At 41.9% G+C, this 19254-nt stretch overlaps 1 protein-coding gene across 1 annotated transcript in view; it reads right to left on the reverse strand.

Annotated features, from left to right (window-relative positions):
• Nucleotides 1-9633: 9633 nt before the first annotated feature.
• BACE2 (beta-secretase 2) overlaps nucleotides 9634-19254 on the reverse strand; it is a 52313-nt gene continuing 42692 nt past the window's right edge. The window contains exons 9-10 of the mRNA XM_027689246.1: nucleotides 18075-18243; nucleotides 9634-12950 (exon numbers count right to left, since the gene is read on the reverse strand). Coding sequence (XP_027545047.1) covers nucleotides 12697-12950; nucleotides 18075-18243 — 423 coding nt within the window. The 3' untranslated portion in view covers nucleotides 9634-12696. The remainder of the gene's footprint in view (nucleotides 12951-18074; nucleotides 18244-19254) is intronic.

A 19254-nucleotide genomic window follows, 5' to 3' on the forward strand; every position in this document is an offset into this window, starting at 1 on the left:
TAATACCTAATCTAAACCTATTCTTTTTCAATTTGAATCCATTGTCCAGATGAAACAGTTATTTTTGAATCTGTTGAACCCAATCCAGAAGGCAAGCAAGGGCTTTTTCCTGGCAGTAGCCAGGGTCTGCCTGGTCCACTGGAGCCCCCTCTCCTTCTTCTACCCATCATCTTCTACCCTGGGATGACACAAGTCCCACCACGAGCACCAGCCCACTGGGCCAAGCTCTTAGTTTATCTTTCCTTGTGAACAAGGTGTCATGCACCATCACCTGGAGGCTTCCTTCCAGGTGGGGTAGGTTGATCACCATTGTTTGCATCATTCCACCAAAAACCTGGCACCACTTGCACTTGGGATGTGGGGCAGCACCCCTGCTCCACTCCTTCTCCTCAGCTTCCCAGCCCAGATGTAAGGAGCGTGAAACTAGAGCACAGTGCTGGCAGCACACAGTTTCCAGTCTGTGGCAGACAACGTGAGATAAAGGCATTGCCCATCAGGAGCCTCACATCATGGGCTTGGTTTTCTGCTTTATAATTTCCATTTTCCAACATGCTCTGGTCGATGGGTGTGTGGGTGCTGAGCCCCAGCAGCACCAGTCAGTGCTGGCACTGAACCAAGGAAACTACAGCTCACACCAAGGGCAACTTGTGAGGACTGAAGTGGCCACTCAAACGTGTTCAGGAAACTGGGCTGAAGACCTCTAAGCTGGGCAGAACCCTAACAAAGAAGCCTGTAATTTCACAAAATCACAGAATCATTTAGGCTGGAAAAGACCTCTGAGGTCAGTGAGCCCAACCTTTGACTGAACACCCTCTTGTCCCCCATCCCAGAGCACTGAGTGCCACGGCCAGTTCTTCCTTGGACACCTCCAGGGATGGGGACTCCACCACCTCCCTGGGCAGCCCCTTCCAATGCCTGACCACCCTTTCCATGAAGAAATTCCTCCTGATGTATAACCTGAATGTCCTCTGGTGCAGCTTGAGGCCATTTCCTCTTATCCTGTCCCTTGTTACCTGGGAGCAGAACCCGACCCCTCCTGGCTCCTCTCTCCTGTCAGGGAGTTGTAGAGAGCAATGAGGTCCCCCCTGAACCTCCTTTTCTCCAGACTAAACACCTCCAGCTCCCTCAGCCCCTCCTCATATGACTCACTTCCAGACCCTTCCCCAGCCCTGTTGCCCTTCTCTGGACATGCTCCAGCCCCTCAATGTCCTCGTTGCAGTGAGGGGCCCAAAACTGGACACAGCACTCGAGGTGTGGCCTCACCTCTCTAATTTTCATTTGGAAAATTAATCAAACTACACTGTAATTTAGTAGTTGCCCTTAAAATTCTCAGATTTGGTTTCCCTTAAGCTTTTTTCATTCCCTCTGCCTCTAATGATGCACAGAAATGATGTTTCGTTCAGCAAACAGATGAATAAAATCCTGCAGGAGGGCACATGTAGGACCACAGCCAGATTTGGGCTTTTCCATTCCTCCCAGGACACCCATGAAAGCTATAAATGTTTCCAGACCCTGGAGGAGAGGTGTTTCTTGTCCTTTTCTGTGAGTGGTATATTATAATATCCTATAAATTGCAGGTAAAACCTGAGGGAGTAATTGCTGCTGGTTATTTTCAAATGTACTGGAGCTTGCAAATGAAAAGCAACATCCCATAAAACCTGGGGTGTGAATAATTAAAGAGGTAGCGTGGGACAAATAAACTTGAGGAATGAAAAGCACAGGACAGAAAGGGAAAGGAGTTATGAGAGGGTAAAAGAAACTTAAGGACACCACTAGTCTGGGTTACTTTTCCAAACATGCAATTATTTCTGCAGGAAGTGTTATCCTGCAAAATGGCACATCAGAAAATGGTGCCCCTGCTAATAAATGACTGAAACTGTTGAAGAGTGCACTTCTAGCCCTTAAAGTAACAATAATCTGGCTTTAAACCCAAAATGCTATGGCTTGTGGTAGCCAAATGAAAAAGTCTTCTATTTTTATTTAAGTAAGGGACATTAACTGGGACTTGGGATAATTTAATTTCGAAATAAATTTATATTTGATGAGCATTGGTGGATCACAGACTTCACAGAGCAAAATTTTAAGCCCTTAGGAACTTGGTCACCACCTCAATACTGTGAAAAAACCCCATCATTAGCAATCAGTGTCTATTGGAAAACTGCCATTTTACCTGTTTTTACTCACAAGGAAAGTGTAGCAGGTTACTTTATTTTCATTATTGCCTAAACTCCACTGACCCACACCCAGGCATTTCCTACAAAACCAGTCAACACAGTAAGTGTCTTGCTTGCCTGACAAATCCCAGGGATCCAGAGGTCTCCAGCTGATGGGATTTTAAATACCTAAGGACTAGAAATCCCTTAAATGTTTTACTTCAGGTATCTCAGTTTGGTGTCTGCAAAAAACAAGCACTATGGTTCTCTCTTTGGTAATTAATCACAGATGTGGAATGCAGAAGACTTCCAAAGTATCGTTTCTGATCTTACTCTCTGTACCCATTCACTCTGTAATTTGAAAGCTTAGAGGAAAAACTTATAAAAAATATTATTCTTCCCTCTCAATGCTTTGTGAGGCTGTGAGACCCTTTGGTGATAAGCAGGAGAGGGAATCTACTCGGGGAAACAAATGGCTCTTGCAGACACTAAATGGTACACGGTGTTAGTCTTGTCTTATCATCACAAAAGCCAGCCAGTAGAGAAGGTTTATGGGCTAACACAGTAAAACTAAAACAGAGCAAGTTCCTGCTTGTCCTTTGAGCCAATGTTCCTCCAGAGGTATTTTCTGCATCCACCCCACTTGACTAGCAAATGAGCAAAAGTGTCATTCCAGTAGCTATTTAATTTACATGTTTTCTGCTCATTTGCAAATGGATTTTTAATCCTGCTAGGATGAATCAAAAGCATACAATGATTTAAAATGGAGGCAGAATACGTAAGGCAGAAAAAGAACATTATATTAAATCTTTGCTTGTAGAGGTCACAAGAACTTAAAGGGCTACCAGAAAAAAAACAACAAACAACAAAGCAGACCACCTACATAAAATATGCAAATGCTGTTTAAGTTAACTGATTTTACCTAAGACTTGGGGCAGATAAGAACATACACATGGACAATAGAGGGGTGGCAATGTGGAAGAGCAATTATTTAACTCAGTCATGCTTCATCATGTGCTTGTGCCCATAATTCAGGTGGAACCTCAGCCTCCTGGTGGTAGTAGCATGAAGAAGAATATGGAGAAATAGGGATGTAAATGTATATTGTAATACAATTACTGTGGGGTTTTCTTTCTTTTCTTTTCTTTTCTTTTCTTTTCTTTTCTTTTCTTTTCTTTCCTTCTGTTATACCTTGAATGTTTTTATGAAATCCAGGAACAAATACTTAGAACAAGGTGACAGCTTTTAGACACTTCTTCTGTGGATATATTAAAATCACCTTCCTCAAGATATGCAAAAATGGATCATGTAACAAAGGGAAAAAAGCAAGCATTGATTACTTTCAGCTGATAAGCTACAAAACCTGTAAAGCTTGTGAGTCTAGGACATTGCTGGCCTGTTAAACAACACAAAGGTGGGGCATATTTGTGTGTTTTCCTTATGCTTTGTTAATCCAGAGAAATGCGTGGAAAATGTAATTAATTGCACTTCATCCAGACAGAAGATGTTGACTGAGGAAGTTTTCTCAGTATTAGCAGCAGTAGCTTAATATATTATGGGCCCAAATCTACTCCTCCTTAATACACAGCAACCCAAACTTTTCCAAGGGAGAAAGGCAAGGGTAGGGAAAAGGGCTAAATGAGAGGGAAGGGGAAAATCCTTCTGTTAAATGCTGGGTATTTTCACATGGCTTTGCACAATCCTACGGGATATCTGCTGACTCTTTCCTTGAAATGTAGCTGTCAGTACACTCATCAGGCCCACAGGTCCCTGTGCAATCCCAGACAATTCTGCAAGCCCACTCAATCAAGTGGAGGGAGTTGGATTGGTGAGATCCCTTCTATCAACAGTCCCAAAGCTCTTGTAGCTTGGTGACATCCCGTGATCCATCCTGGAGCTCCTCCCTGATCCATTCTGCCAACACCAGCTGTCTCAGCAGGGGCCAGGCTGATGCCACCGTGATGGACAAAGGTCACCAAAAGGTGATGCTGGGGATCTAAAAGAGAAAAAAACCCACAAGAAACCCACTTTTGAAGCCCAATCTGCACAGACATTGAGAGAGCTGGATTTTTTTTACTGTCTTCTAGAGAAGGAGAAGAGAGAAAAGACCTATCACCTTAACTGGGAGGTGACATGAGCAGTCACAGTGGGTTGATACTTCAGAACAGTGTGGAGAAAAGGTGGGTATTAGTTAGTCAGGGGAGACTAAAAATACATCAGCAGTTAAAAATCAGTATAAGACAGCAGCCTGGAGTTTGTTCAAGATGCACAACAATAAAAAAATCCCTCATACAGTAAGAATACAGAAAGCTGAAGTTAATGTTAAACTTACAATTAAAAAACACTCAAAGGAAAAGTAAATAGTGTTCCTAGTCATAATACTTCAGAACAATTCTGGGTGCGTGAAAAGAATGTATCTGAAGAATTACAATACCTTGTTTATCCATAAAGAGCAGTTTTATATAGCTAACAACTATAAAAACCCAATATGTTAATATTTGTGCAGGTACTGGCAGCATAGATCCTTGTAGTCTTTACAACAACCTGTATTTCTTGGGAAATGCTACTGAATTTCCTAGAAAAACAAATGATGAGTCAAGGTATAGGTAGATGGTACTTGTAAGCCTCTAGAAAGAAAAAAAAAACAAATAATAAACCATTTATTTTTAAAGAGTTTGTTTTGGTGCAGAAAGGGAAGAATAGTTAATGTTTACTGTTTAAGTGGCCACCAGAATCACACATTGTCCTGAAAAATTTTATTGAGCACTTGAATTGTAAACCTGCACATGTTTGTCTACACTGCACTGTCATTACCAAAAAAGCCATATTCTTGCAGTGACTTCTTTTGTGTTTCACACAGAAACTTAAAAGCTGTTTTGTCTGAAATGGGAATCTTTAATGGGGAAAGATGAGCAAGAAGAGTGTGAATGAACAGTTTTACAGTTTTGAATTCAACGAGCCTGAAGCACGAAAGTTGCTCTGAAGATGATGGCAATTTCAAGAGCAGTTTAAGCACGAGAATGAGAAGTTGTAGAGTGGCCCTGTGAGCAGAGCTGTGTAATAACAGAATCACAGAATGGAAGGGACATGAAAGATAATCTAGTTCCAAACCCCTGACCTTTCACTAGGTTGCTCAGAGCCCCATCCAGCCTGGCCTTGAACACTTCCAGGAATGAGGCATCCACAGTTTCTCTGGACAACCTGTTCCAGCACATAGAGAATATCAGGACAGTAATAAGCAAAACCAGCCAGCTTTCTGAAGGAAAACTATGAAACAGTTGGTGCTACTCTGTCTGACTTGACCAATCCCCTAAATTTCCCAACAGGCACAATACACTGTGCTACCTTCAAAAAGCTCAGGGCTTAAAGATTACGGACTTTTTAAAGAGGCTTTTAGGTGGAGGGAAGACTAAACGATCAGAAGACCCTGAGGTGAGGACCTTTTAGGAAGGGTATTTAAAAGAGAACATGAAACTACTTTTAGTAGAATTCAATCAAGAAACGGAAAATGCTGTGAAAGGGCTCAGAACTCGGCTTGAAAAACACACCGTGGGCTCCACCTGGCGGGATAAGGAGCGCAGAGCAGGGGGTGGCTCCCTGCCTTGGGGACAGGGACACCGATTCGTGTCCCTTCCTCATCCACAGCGAAGCAGACAGCGACAATCCAAAACGTGACTTGAATCCCTTCCAAATGATCAGAAGCTTCATGTTTTCCGTGCCCGATTCTGTCCAATACTGACGAAAAGTTGAAGCAAGAACATTTATTTCCTGCTTCTTTGGGAATAAGCAGGAAAAAAAAAAAATCACCTTGGAACTAAACTTGCCTGCCTCCTCCCTGCAAGGGTCAGATGGGATCTAACGCATTTCTGCTCTCCCTTCAGAGCTAAAGCCAGAAGGTAGAATTGAAAGTCACAGGAAGAATTTGGACAGATGTAATTTATCAGCTTTGAAGTTCATCCTGACAGTGTTTAAAAAGACACACAGAATAGGTTGAAAGAATTAATCATTTATTTTAAGCAGCATAAAATCTGATCTTTTACATAGTGTTTATCTGAAAATGGCAAGGCCTGAAAGTACAAAGTATCCATTTTTTTTGAAAATTGAGTAATGAGGCTTGACAGTAAGTGGGATAGACATCCTAACATCACCTGAAGACTGACTTAGAAAGACTATACCACGTTTTTTCGATGTTTTGATCCCATTTTCCTTTCAGTCAATGTTAAAAATATTATCTGATAAAACCAACCAACCAAACAAACAAAAAAACAGGTGAAGAAATGCCTCTACAAGATGAAATAATTTCCTTAGTGGTGAAATCCTTTCCACACTTCCTAAATAACTATAAAATAACAACTGATGTAGTATTAAAGTTTTAAAAGATCTCTGCATCTCCATATAAAATTTTCAATAAAAAATGTGAACTGCCTTTCTCAGATGAAGTCTTATTTGAACACTCAACTTTGTACAGTTTATGCACAGAGTATTGGCTATCAAAGCAATTCTTTCCAGGACATGTTGCAGCAATCCATGCCTTCGTGCTGCCAAGAAATTGTCAGTTGTCTTGTTAGTATCACTTCAACATTCCCATTTTTTTCCCCCCACAGAATTTTCCAAAGGACATCTGTGTTGCAAATGCAGCCATTTAAACACTCACCTACATAATCCCTCCCTGAAAACATAGGAATAAATATCCCCTTTGCAGGTTTGCCTTGGCTCTGTGAAAATTTCCCTCCTCAAAGGGGGTGTGACAAGAGGAATTGTTACACATAATGTTTATTTAATAAGTGTTTTGCCCATGTACACGTTGCTGTAAAATCAGAGCAGGTCGAGTTGCTCAGCTGGAAGGAGCAGAAGTGTCTCTGCCACCAAAATGAGCCAACAGACCATAATGGTCCAGTGCAGTTGGTGCTGGACAAAAACCACCAAGGCCTTCAAGAAAGAAGCTGTCACCTGCTTAAGGAATGGCACCAACTCCCACAGCTCCTTGTGGTCCTTCTCTCCACCCCTGTATTTTCTAAGGACAGAGAAAAAGAATTTACAAACAGGACTAGTGAGGAATACCAAGAGTATTTCCAAGTGGGAAGCAAAAGAGGTCTAGGAAATGTAGTCAAATGCACAAAGGAGTTCTTTGCACACAGAAAAATTCAGGGACCATTGGAAAAGATGAAGTTTTGGCTCGAATTCTTCTCCTAATACTCCTGCAAGTATTTGCAACCCGGAGTTAATTTCTAAAGCCTTAAAAACTACTTTAAAACAGGTCTGTGAATGGTAAAAAAATAATCTGCATCTTTTCTTAGAAGGACATGGAGGTCTTCAGCTTTTAGGAATGTTTTTGTGGAGGCAGAGGGGTTGAGTGGGCTAGAAGACAATCAGAAAAATCAGATTTACAACCAGAGAATTAGTAGGACAGCAACTACCCTAACATACATTTCTTTTAGGTGATTACAATCAATTAAAAAAAGAAAAAAGAGACAATACTTATTGAGGGCTACTTCCTTTTAAATGCTGAAAATTACCATCTGTGTTTTACTTTTTTGGCCGACTTAAAAGAAACTCTGGATGTGCCTTTGCAGTCCAGTGTAAAATTCCCAGTATTTCAAAGACTACCCGACCACAAATATCCACCCAAAGCAAACACAAAACATTCTTTTATTACTGCTGTACAGTCACTGTATGTCAACATGTTTTACGATAACGTGTCTTGTTGCCTACAAACAGATACTGCTGGGGGGTGAGACACAGCACTGTGTGCTTGGTTATACAGAGAGGGGAATATTCAGCAACTGGGCAATGATTCTACCTAAAGATAATAGTGCCCCTTATTCATCTGTGAGTGGGTAATTCCCAGTAGCACCAACAGGCACCTCAGAATGCTTGTTTTCAAAATACTCAGGCAAGGGAACCCTGGGGGCTGACTGATGTTACTCCTACAGCAGCTTGTCAGCAACTGCTGTCGCTCTCCCATTTGGCTCTTCCAAGGGGCCTCAGCCCTGATCTGGAAGCTTGGTAGAAGACTCAGTTATTTAACCTCTCCACATTTCACACCTCGAGCCACCTTCAGCTCACCCACCACAAGTGCAAGTCACAGCAGTGGCTTTTGTGGGACAGATGAATCTCATCCGGGGCCATCGGCTGAAACCAAAACCTCTATTTCTGCTGACTTTCCTGAGGAGCTATTACCAGGGTGCTGGATTACTCACAAGCCTGGATTAACATCTAATTAGGCCTCAGAAGCCAGAAAATCTAACTGGCTCAGAAGATTGCTTGTATCCCGTTACCAATCTGTCTTCACTTCTCTGAACAGCAGCAAGAACTACAGCAGCCAGAAAAGAACAATTTATCAATCACAGAGTCAAGTTTGACAGGAACTAATGTCTTGGTAAATTGCACAGCCCTTTCTTAAAAGGATCAATCTGTTATACTCTTGCAATTTTTAATGAAGTTAAGGGTAGCTTACTTTTTTCTTTTCATAATTTCCTTTTACTTGCAACTCCACAGGTCACTGTACCAGCACCCTTCACTACACAGCTCATATTGCTACTTATATATATGTCTGAGATCAGGATATCACAACCAACCAACCTAGCTGATGGAAAGCCCTACAGAAATTAAAGCTTTCAGCAGCACAATCATTCTGGATTATCAGAAACTTTAAGGATCTCTCTCTCTCTCTCTCTCTCTCTGAAAATCTGCTGTGTTAAGCAACTCTCCTAAACCTTTTAATATTTAAAAGGACAAGGTTAGCAGGAAAATGGCTCACCCTTGAGCAAAAGCAGCCAACACACAAAAAGGAACTGGGTAGGATGCTCACAGGTTGATTTTAGCTGTTAAATTTAACTGTTGTTGGGCACCTGATGTGTTTAACCAGAGATCCCAAACCCCACAGTTCTGTGATCACCAGGAGTTACCCTGCACAGCATCAGAGCTGGGAACTGGAATGCTGCATTGCCTTGACGTATTGAGTTGATCCAACATACAAATCCTAAACACAAAGCCCTTTCACATTAAAAACAAAACAATCCCCTCTACCTGACGTCTTTTACAGAACCTGAACAAAAGGCTTATTACAACCTTTCACCTATTTTCTTCAGCATTTAAATTGAGCCAAAAAAGCCCATGATAACATTTCTAAAACTTGTGAAGGCAGTGGGGTAGAACCAACATATTCCCCTGCCTGAACTCAGGTTTAATTAGTTGGACTCCAATCACACCCCATCAAATACCTCGTGATTGCATTGATAGTATCAATTACCTAAAAGGCTGCACCCAAGAAACACAGCTTTCTGACACTCTCATGATATTACACCCACACCAGAAAAACGCTGGTTCAGCAAGAAATATTGATCCCTGTGCAAGGAATGATGTGGAGTGCTGTGGCTTGGAGCATCCTGACTTCCACAATAAATACAGGATATTTTCCAGCACCATTTTTACTCAATGCTCCGGCTTTTTTGTGCCCTCTCTCCCCCCCCCCCCTTTCTTTTTAAGGTGTGGTTTAATCTTACATCTGAAGTTAGTAACAGGAACATAAAATACCTCCCAGCGTATTTTTTTCCCCTTTAAAGATATCAAGGAAAGAGATCACTAGTGACACACACTTGGTAATACTGTAGTCTGCCACAGTATTTCATCTTCCACACAAAAATGCTCAAGAGCATTATTTTTCTTAATGTGCTCTAGGCTAAAAATGAACCCTCAAGGGTTTCTATTGCTCTTCTTGTTGCCAGAGCAACAAAGCAATACTCACCTGAATATCTGCCAGTGTAAGTATCAATTTACAAGCTAAGATGAAGTTTGTGCTGCTAGCAGATGTCACTAACAGCATTTTTACTATAAGCCAAATGTTAGTAGCAAGGAGTGCCATGAAAGCTCAGGAATATATTAATATTTCCTCTGTGCTGTTTGATTATTGCTCCTATAATTCAAGTGTTTTTATTAAAATATCTTGACCAGTGACATTCAAAGCAAAAGGGTAAAACTGAAAGGCTTTTATATGAAATCCAGTGCACTAAGAAGACTTCTGTTAACCAACTCAGAAGAAATCTCAGCTGGCACCAGAAACATACTCAGAACCTTTCCCAGTAAATTCCTTCCTAAAACTCTTTGTGGTAAGGAGACAGGAGGGGCTGGGGTGAGGGAAGCAGTGATGAAACCTTTTAATAGCACACAAGTGTTCTTAACTCTCTGAATTGAAAAAGGGTTTATTGTTTGACACTGTATCAATCCAAAATTCAGACTGTGTTTCTGTTTGAAGCGAGAGACAGAAGCACTACTTCTATCGCCATACTGTAGAAAAAGAAGGAATACAACTGGAAAATTATTTGTTATGTGTAAAGCCAAACCCAGGAGGACAATATTGGAACTCAAAATTATAGTTATGAGATATTAAGAGATTTGGAAAACAGAACACTGGGAAAACAGCTAAGCTCCATGGTTTCTTACATTTCTTGTGGTTCACAATTTTTCTCCTCTTAAAAGCCAAGAGGCAGAGGAAGAAGGAGACAAACTCCAAAATCCCCGTTTGTTTCCAACTCCAAATTCCAAGAGAAATAATTTTCAGACGTTGGATCAGCACATCAATTATTTCACTCTTTTGAGCCAAGCAATCTGAGAGTGCAAGTATTCAAAGGGAAAGAAAACCACAGGCCCTGCCAGTTATGACGTGAAACACACAAGTTAGTTAAAAACACCCCCGCAGTGTTTTATTTTCACACACATGACGTGCACCTCTGTAAATGCACCATTCCTGAAAAAAACCCTCAGAAATCTTTCCTTATTCCATGCAGAGTCAGATGCAGAGGCAGTGTGAATCAGAGAGCTATATGAAGGGATTATAGGCAGAAAACTGTCTAGGCAAGGCATTGGGAAATTCAGAGTTAAGCTTCCTTTTTTTTTTTTCCTCTCCTGGTTTCCCACATGGATATGCAAACTGCTCTGCTATCAGAATGCAAAGGAATAACTTTTTCCTTTTTTTTCATATATATAATAATACCTCCCAAGATAACTAATAGTTATCAGTGAAATCCTCAACCTTGCATTGTTCATCTTTCAAATCCAAACACTGGCCAGTGTCACAGAGAAGTCACGGAGGTCCTGCAATGCTGACTAGAGACAAGAAAAACTGTCCTATCTGCAAGGAAAAGCCCAGGTTCTGACCCCAGCATTAAGATCTGCATTTGCAGAATAGAAAGCTGGTCAAATATACTCTTCCCTGCTCTCTCCCACTATTGTTCTCAGTCTTACCATATGCTTGTTTTCAGCCAGTCAGTCCACACACACTTTTCATTTGATTGACACGGCGGTGAAGCTAAAACTAAACACCTCCAACTGCTGCTCGAGTTGGAAAACAAGCCAGCATTAAGACTTTCACTTCACAGCCTGTCCATAAAGACAGATACTTCTCTTTTGAACTCACTGTTGCTGAGCTCAGCAAAAGAAAAAAAAAAAAAGGTTGTCTTTCTTGTTTTGTTGTTTCCTTTTAGTTACACACTCACTAGAAATAGAGAAAGACATCACAGAACACAGACCTTTGCTTTATTGCCTGCCCATACATATGCAGATCAGCCTTTTCTAGGTATCAGTCAGCCTCAACTCAAAAAAACAAACAAACTCCCACACGAGGGGGAAAACTGAAAGGCCTTTTTTTTGTTTTGTTTTGTTTGTGCACCAAAGTGGAAAGTCACGAAGTATGAATTTTTATAAAATCCAAAGAATTCAAAGCCAAGCAGTTCCATTTGGTTGGATGGAGCATCTTGTGCTTCAAGACCAGTTCTAAGCCACACGCTCACCAGTGGTAGCATCCTTGTGAATTAAGAGAGGTAGTCTTGTTTTACACTAAGGCTGAACAAGTTTGTTTACCCAGTTTTCACCACCTCGAGCTGTTTCGTAACACTCAGGGAGGGTGACCCTCTCAAGTGGCAGCAGTGATCTTGAGGAGAAGAAACCACAAACCAACATTTCCTCTTGACCTCACTTGCTTTCCTCTCTGCTGCTTACTTTTCTGCCTGACTTTTCTCCCTCCCCCGCACCATAAGCACAGTTTCAAAATAAAGTGGTGTAAACAGAAAGCAGGATTCATTTAATGCAATTAATAAGAAAGATTATTAAAGTTTTTTTTTCTCTTTTTCTACAGTCAGGGCTCGATTAGTTAGAAAATACTGACAGGTCCTTTTTTTGTGAAAGAGAGATGAACAATTTTGTTCAGACAGTGGAAGAACATGACGGTGTGGTTTTTTATCTTTTTTTTTTTTAATCTTTTTCTCTAGGGTTTTTTTTAAAGAAGGTACTGTTGAGAGCATAAAGGCTCTTTGCACTGCAGTAGCAAATCCAGTACCGTAGCACTTCAGAGGTGGTTAACAGTGCTTTGGTTCAGAATCAGTGTTAGAAAATAAAGCTATAAAAGTTACGATGCAGGATATTTGGTGGGATTTCAACAGCGATTTGCAATGGATGTAGAAAGGACCGAGGCATTGGCTTCTTCCCCTTGGCAAAGTTCTCTGTTCTTTGTTTCTGTTGGGAGTCCCGGGTTTCAGGATCAAGTTTCTCACTTCCACCGGTGCCGCACTAAGGAGGATTCGTCATTGACCACGTCATTGTCCGTGTAGCGGTGCTGGCACCGGGGTGGGATGAGCAGCAGGATGATCAGTACGAGGAGGATCACTCCACACAGGCTCATGAGAGCATAGGAGGCAATCCACAACACGGGCTCGTGGAAAGAAACGCTGGAAACACAGTTGCTGGCAACATCTGCTGTTGTGAAAGGGCCTTCAATCTCAGAGACTGGAGAGCCATCAACTTCTGAGAAAGTGCAGAAAGAAAAACATTAAGTCTGTAGACAACACTAAGTCTACAGACACCATTTAAAAGCAAATAACAAAGAGATCTAGCCTAAATACCTGTATATCCCTTTTCCTCCATCATCACACATCTCGGCATACTCATGTTTTATTGCATTTCTCATTGCAACAAAAATGCTACAATCCCACGTTTATAAAAAGGGAATCTGAAGCATAAGGAGACTGTGACACTCCTACATCTACACAGGCTGTCTATGAAAGAACAGACATTTAAATCAGCTCTGCCACAGCCACAGTCAGAGCCCAAACCCCTGGATCGCTTTTTTCTCTCTGGACTAACCTTTCAGAAATGCCTCTTTAAATATCCTACAACATCTACACTGGTGTAGGTCAGAGCCAGGGCAGTTTTTGTTTGTTTCTGCCATTTCCAGCAACCGGAAAAGTACCTCAGATGATTCCTGTGCCTTCTGTGTTTGCTGTTTCCCAGGGTCTTAGGGAGCAGCATCCAGCTTCACAGGCTTCACAGATACCTTACAGCACTGCATCCTAAATATGAGGTGCAGGGTGGAAAGCAGCACAGACACTCTTGTGGGAGGAGGTGAAAATTCAGAAGGAAGGGGAGGTGAGGCAGGAGAGCTGGGTGACAGCTGTCCAAAAAGGGGAACAGTGTAGAGGAAGGTCAGTGTGAGGAATGAGGAGCTGGGACACGAAGGAGCAGCGCTGTTGGGCAGGGAGGGAGAACTAACCAGGCAGCTCAAAAAATGACGACAAAACTAAGGCAAGAAGCACGAAGGGGTGCCCTGGCAGCTCGGTTTTTGAACAGCCATCCATCTCAGCAGCATCACAGACTGTGTGATTTTGTTTCATTACCATCACAGCCCTGCTACTCGTCAAACCAGGATGTGCTAAAAAGGGTTGTGCTGCCCATGGTTGTCACAGTAACCGTGGCAGGCACAGCCAAGTTCCCCTGAGTTGTGGACAGTGCTGAGGGTGCTGTAAAGGCAGAGCAAGTTGAGTTGCCCCGGGGCAGCAAAATATTGGGAGCATTTCGTACCTGTGGGTGTGTGGCAGGGGAAAGGATGGGCACCTTTCAGCTTGCTTGGGGCAGCAAGGAGTCTGCAGTTAGCACTGTCTGTGCATTTTAACAAGTCTTCCAAACAGCTGTAATCCACTTCTCTAGTCAGATACTTCAAGACACATTTGAGCATTTTTTATAAAGGCCTCAGTTCTACTTGTCCTGCTTGATTTCTTCTTCATTTTATAAACAGACACACTCTTGCCCAATTGTGAGTGATCCCACTACTGAAAACAGTATCTCTTGTTTACACATCTCGGTCATGACTGTTGAAACCGTGTTTAAAGAGATTAGCATAAAATACCCCTTGCAAGGAAGTGTTTTGCAAAGGCAGGAAAGGTGGACTTTAAGGTTCTTTGTGGACAAACAAATGCAGAACAGGTTGGTTGCTTTACCTGCATAGATTTCAGTTGGTATTCAGTCCCTGGCCTCACAACACCTTGGGTTACTTTAAGATTTAGCTCTTGTTAGACTTAATAATTGTGGGCTGGTGCTGCAACTCGCAGATCAGATGGAAAACCAATCTATCATAATGAAAAAAATGCCCAAAAAAGGAATTTTCTGTAGGATTACCCAACTGAACCAACTCCTTCTCCAGCTGTAAGCATGGGAAGACTCCTTTAGCAGCAATACACAGTTAGAGTGGACTAAGGCTGCACCCACAGCACCCTGACACTGCTGAACACCAAACACAGACTCTCTAAACTTATCAGATGGTAAAAGACTGCCTAGAAAGTCAGTGGCAGAAATCCTTTTTGTTCAAAGTCCCAGGATTGTGCTTTGTCTGTCCTGCCATTGTTTCTTCTGGACATCTCACCCTCTCACCCCCTCTTTCACTTGTCTCTATGAAGTTCTGCAGCAACAAGGCCTAAGTATTACTACTTAGCAGTATTTTGGAAAAGTGGAAAAAAAAAAGGCAGTACAAACCTCCACCCTGGAGAGAGCTTTGAAAATAAACAGTCTCTAATTACTCATTATTTGCCTTGAGTGCAATAATTACTCCTATTAGAAAAGACAGTACAAAACTGTTGCCATACTGGCTGACGTTTTAAATTACATTTTGAGAATGTCTGATAGCAGCACAGCTTCTGATTTCTTCCCTCCAAAAATAAAAAAGTTTTCCCCTCACACTCTTCCATCACCAGAGAAATTGAGGGGAAGTTTGCCTAAATTGTTCAAACAAGCCCTGAACATAAACTACCAGTCACAGGCACTTGGCATATTACACATTACCTGAATTAGGATATTTTGGTGTATCTTCCTAGGACACCTGGTGATAGCTACCTACAATACTTTTATGACCTTGAATAAATGAGATTTTCTTCATTACTGATGATTACAGGACAGGAAAGGCACCTCTGGAAACATGCTCTTTTCTAACATTTGTGTTGAACTTAACACACTCACACTCACTAACTAACTTGGGTGGTTTGCAAAGGAAGCAAACCTGGAATTAGATCAAATTTATCATAAAATTGTGAAGTGCAGCTTGGAAGGGGCCCCTGGAAGTCACTAAAACTAACTCATGGATCTGAACATCCTGTCTCAAGAAGGGACTTGATCCCAAAACCTTTCCTAGTCATCCTGTAAACAAGTCATCAAAAGGCAACTTGAAACTCTTTGCCTGAATAAGTCTTAAAGGGTTTCACATATTGAGGAAAAAGCAAATATCTTTTCCTGCTACAGTGGAATAGCTGCAGCCATCTTTCTAACTTTCCTCATTCTTGGTGTATCCTGGAGAATGAAAGTGGTCCAAGGAGTGGTGTGGGATAAGCCAGTTCTTATTTGCAGCCAAGCCTCAATAATAACTTGGGAGTTGTTCCCATGATTTTTGCATTCAGCAGGTACCAGTCTGACACCTTATAAAAACACAGATTTAATTTAATGTTAACACTAAGAAAGCATAAGGTCATTGCAAAGCCACACCAAATGGCCTTTTATATTTCCCTGTTTCTGAAGATTTATGCCCCCAGCAATTCAGTTTAATTTATGCCCACGGGCAGCCTTAAAAAGCTCCAAATAAATTACATTAATATAGTTGCTATGGAGGACAAGGCTGGCCTCCACAGGAAGCCAGTTAGGCAGCTTAATCCCTCACATTGCATCGACACTCACCACTCACAGTTGTGGTTCTCTGATGAAAGTAGAGTTAAATATGGAAACCACAAGCTGCGAAGGAGCAAACTCAGAATAACTGGCACATCCAGCAAAATGTCATCTGCCCCATGTGAGTGGAATGTGACAAATCAGTGTATCTTGCCTCAGACAGTCATCTGACTCCTCAGGAAGCTCAGTTCCCGTGATGCTTGGTTAGACATATGCACGGAACGTGGACGGAGGGACGAGGAGGAAACGTCTTCGAGCACCAGCTGGGTCCAGTCACGTGCCCAAGCTCACGTAAATTCCAACTGCTTTTCTATCCAGCAGTTCCTCCTCTCCAGACAGGCCTGGCAGAACCACATGAAGCGGCCAAACTATCTTCCAGGTAGCAATGTTAACACTAAGGTGTTGTTATTATGGTTCCCTGATTATTTTTCCCAACAGAGGAGTGCTGTCAAAGCAGTTCTCGTGCCCACCAGCTGGCTCCTGTCCCCTGCTGACCACCACACCTCGGTCAATATGTCCTGTCAAAATGCTCCACTAATGGCTGCAGTGTGACAGGGACAGGAGGCAGCTCTGCACTTGCTAAAACTGCAACAAGGGAGCACAAGGAAGAGCGAAAGGCAGGAATGCCTGGCCTGCAGTATTTGTCTAGTCACACTCTCCTGCCAGGTGCATTCAAAATGTGTCTTTCATCCCTGCACAGTACCTCCATTGAGCAACCCATATCAATATCTGGATTTTCTTCCGTAGCAAGCTCAAAACTGACAATTCTGAACCCATTAACAACGGAGACATTGCAAAAAAATAAAATAAAAAAAAAGCAGCTTTAAAAATGCCCTGCAGCTACAACTCGGCCAGCCAGCATTTCTCTTCCCCGCCTCTATTCCCTGGCTGCATTAAGCACTCGAATCCTTACTATCCCTACCCTCTCTAGCACAAATACTGGAGATTAAAGAAGCACTGCCAGTCCTAGTCCTTTTCTCATGCAAATCTCAGGTGACACAAGGTTTTTCAGGGCATAAGCCACTCCTGTTTGGGACACAGACTTGCATATGGGTGCACATCCTTTCCCTCCTCTCCCACTTGTAATGTTCTTGTGATGCCAAAGCAATGCCTGAACAACAAGGCGAGGAAACCCCAAACCCTTTGGTTTTAGCTACCCTTGGTGAGATAAGAGAAATGATGAAAGAGTGAGAAAGTTAACCAGCACAGTAAAATCAGCCAAAAGTTACCACAGAATCACAGAATATGCTGACTTGGAAGGGATCCACAAGGATCAGAGTCCAACTCTTAGCCCTGCATGGGACCATCTCCAGGAGCCATGAGCTCTTTCACATCTCCTTAGCAACTAATTAAAAAACTTATGCCTTTCTACTTCCACTGACAAAACCATTTGTTTAGAACCACATAAACACCACAAGTCTTAATGTGAAATGTGAACATGTCCCATTTTCACCTCAGCTCTTTCCTTGTGAATTTCCAAGAGACTGAAGAGGCTCAATTTACATTACAGAGGGAGTAAGGTACTTCACTGCACACTGCAAAAGTTAGTTGAAAAATCCATTTATCCACAATTTAGAGCAGGAACTACACAAAAATGAAGCTGCCTTAAAAACAGGGACTCTTTTGATATAACTGTTGGGGAAACTGCACACACAGACAGATGTCTTGGGAAGATCATCTCTGTGAGAGGGAAGAACACAGTGAAGGTACCCAGAGCTGAGGGCTGATTCACTTCATGCCAGAAGACTGTTGCAACACAGCTTTTTTTTCTTCCCTTTTTTTTTTCCTTCCTTTGAAGTGTGAATAGCTTGGAATTGCTCAAAAATATACCCTTCACACTTTATGAGTAACCACAGTTTCCCCCATCAGGTAAGTGGCAAAGGTGTTTCTCTGGGACAGCAGGGGTTTCCTCACTCACCAGGTCCTCAGCAATATTTCTCTTACCTGCACACGGACTCACTGCAAAGCCCACTCTCCTCTGGGCTCTGTCAAATATTACATAGAAGCCTTCCATGACTGTAGCACCAATAACCAGAGCGTTTGTGGAGGAAGAGATGCCAAACCGGTAGCACTGCAAATTCTCCCCTATTCCGAGGATGGGTTGGATATAAAGCTATTAAGACAAACAAACAGAAGATCCAGAGTGTAAGAAGTCACACCACACAGTAGTCAGAAGTTCAGTCCTCTTGATTTTTATAGTCAAGCTCTCAAACTCCACTGGAATTAGAGAATTAATAGGGGCAAACGTTTCTGTGCAGGATTTAAAACTGGTCAAAGCTCACACGCAGGTGAGAGGTGTAAAGCTCTTGGATTATAAGCTTAAATTTGAACACGGTCAGTCACTATGTGAAGGTCAACAGCAAATTCACAAGAGCCCCTTTTTCCTGTATTTTCCATAAGGGAATGATAGCTGAGGAAAAACTTGGGATATGAACTCAAATGAGAGAATCATTTTATTATTTAAAAAATTATCAGGATGGAGTTGTTTCAGAGAGCATTCAGTGCCAGCTTCAAGGCTCCAGATTTATAAATTCAAGTCACATTTTGCCCCTTGTCTCCTCAGGGAAGATGAATGACTGCCAAGCTACATGATCAATACAGAAAAAGCTTATCATAAGGCTTTACTATATTTCAAGTTAAAATGTACTTAATAGGTTCATTCTCTCCTTTGCTCCTGCTGTCCCCTGAGGTAAAAGACTGTATTAGTAATGTTAGAGGATACCAGCCTGCACTGCAAACCATACTGGGAGGGGAAGCCAGAGAGGAAAAATAAAAGTAGCATATTATATTCTAAAAGCTGGGATGGAATATTAATAAAAGATAAACCAACAAAGTTACAGAAACTGGTGAAGAGCTCACAAAGGGTCACTGCCAAGATTTTCATATTCAGAAGAAGTGCTCCAACTCAAAATGCCACAAAAAACAAATCAATTTGCTTCCCAAAAGGAGAAGATCAAAATGAGCAGAGACATTCTGTATTGACATCTGATGTGGCTAAAGTTCATGAAAACAAAACAAAAACCTGCCTGTTTTTCCTGACAAACTGAAAAAATCATACTCAACTACATGGACTGCACTGAGAGGGAAACTGCTTTTCTTTTTCAATTTTAGGTTTGAAAAGTTT

This window comes from Neopelma chrysocephalum, unplaced genomic scaffold (assembly GCF_003984885.1).
Source record: "Neopelma chrysocephalum unplaced genomic scaffold, ASM398488v2 Primary Assembly neopelma1_76, whole genome shotgun sequence".
In the NCBI taxonomy this organism is placed as follows: domain Eukaryota; kingdom Metazoa; phylum Chordata; class Aves; order Passeriformes; family Pipridae; genus Neopelma; species Neopelma chrysocephalum.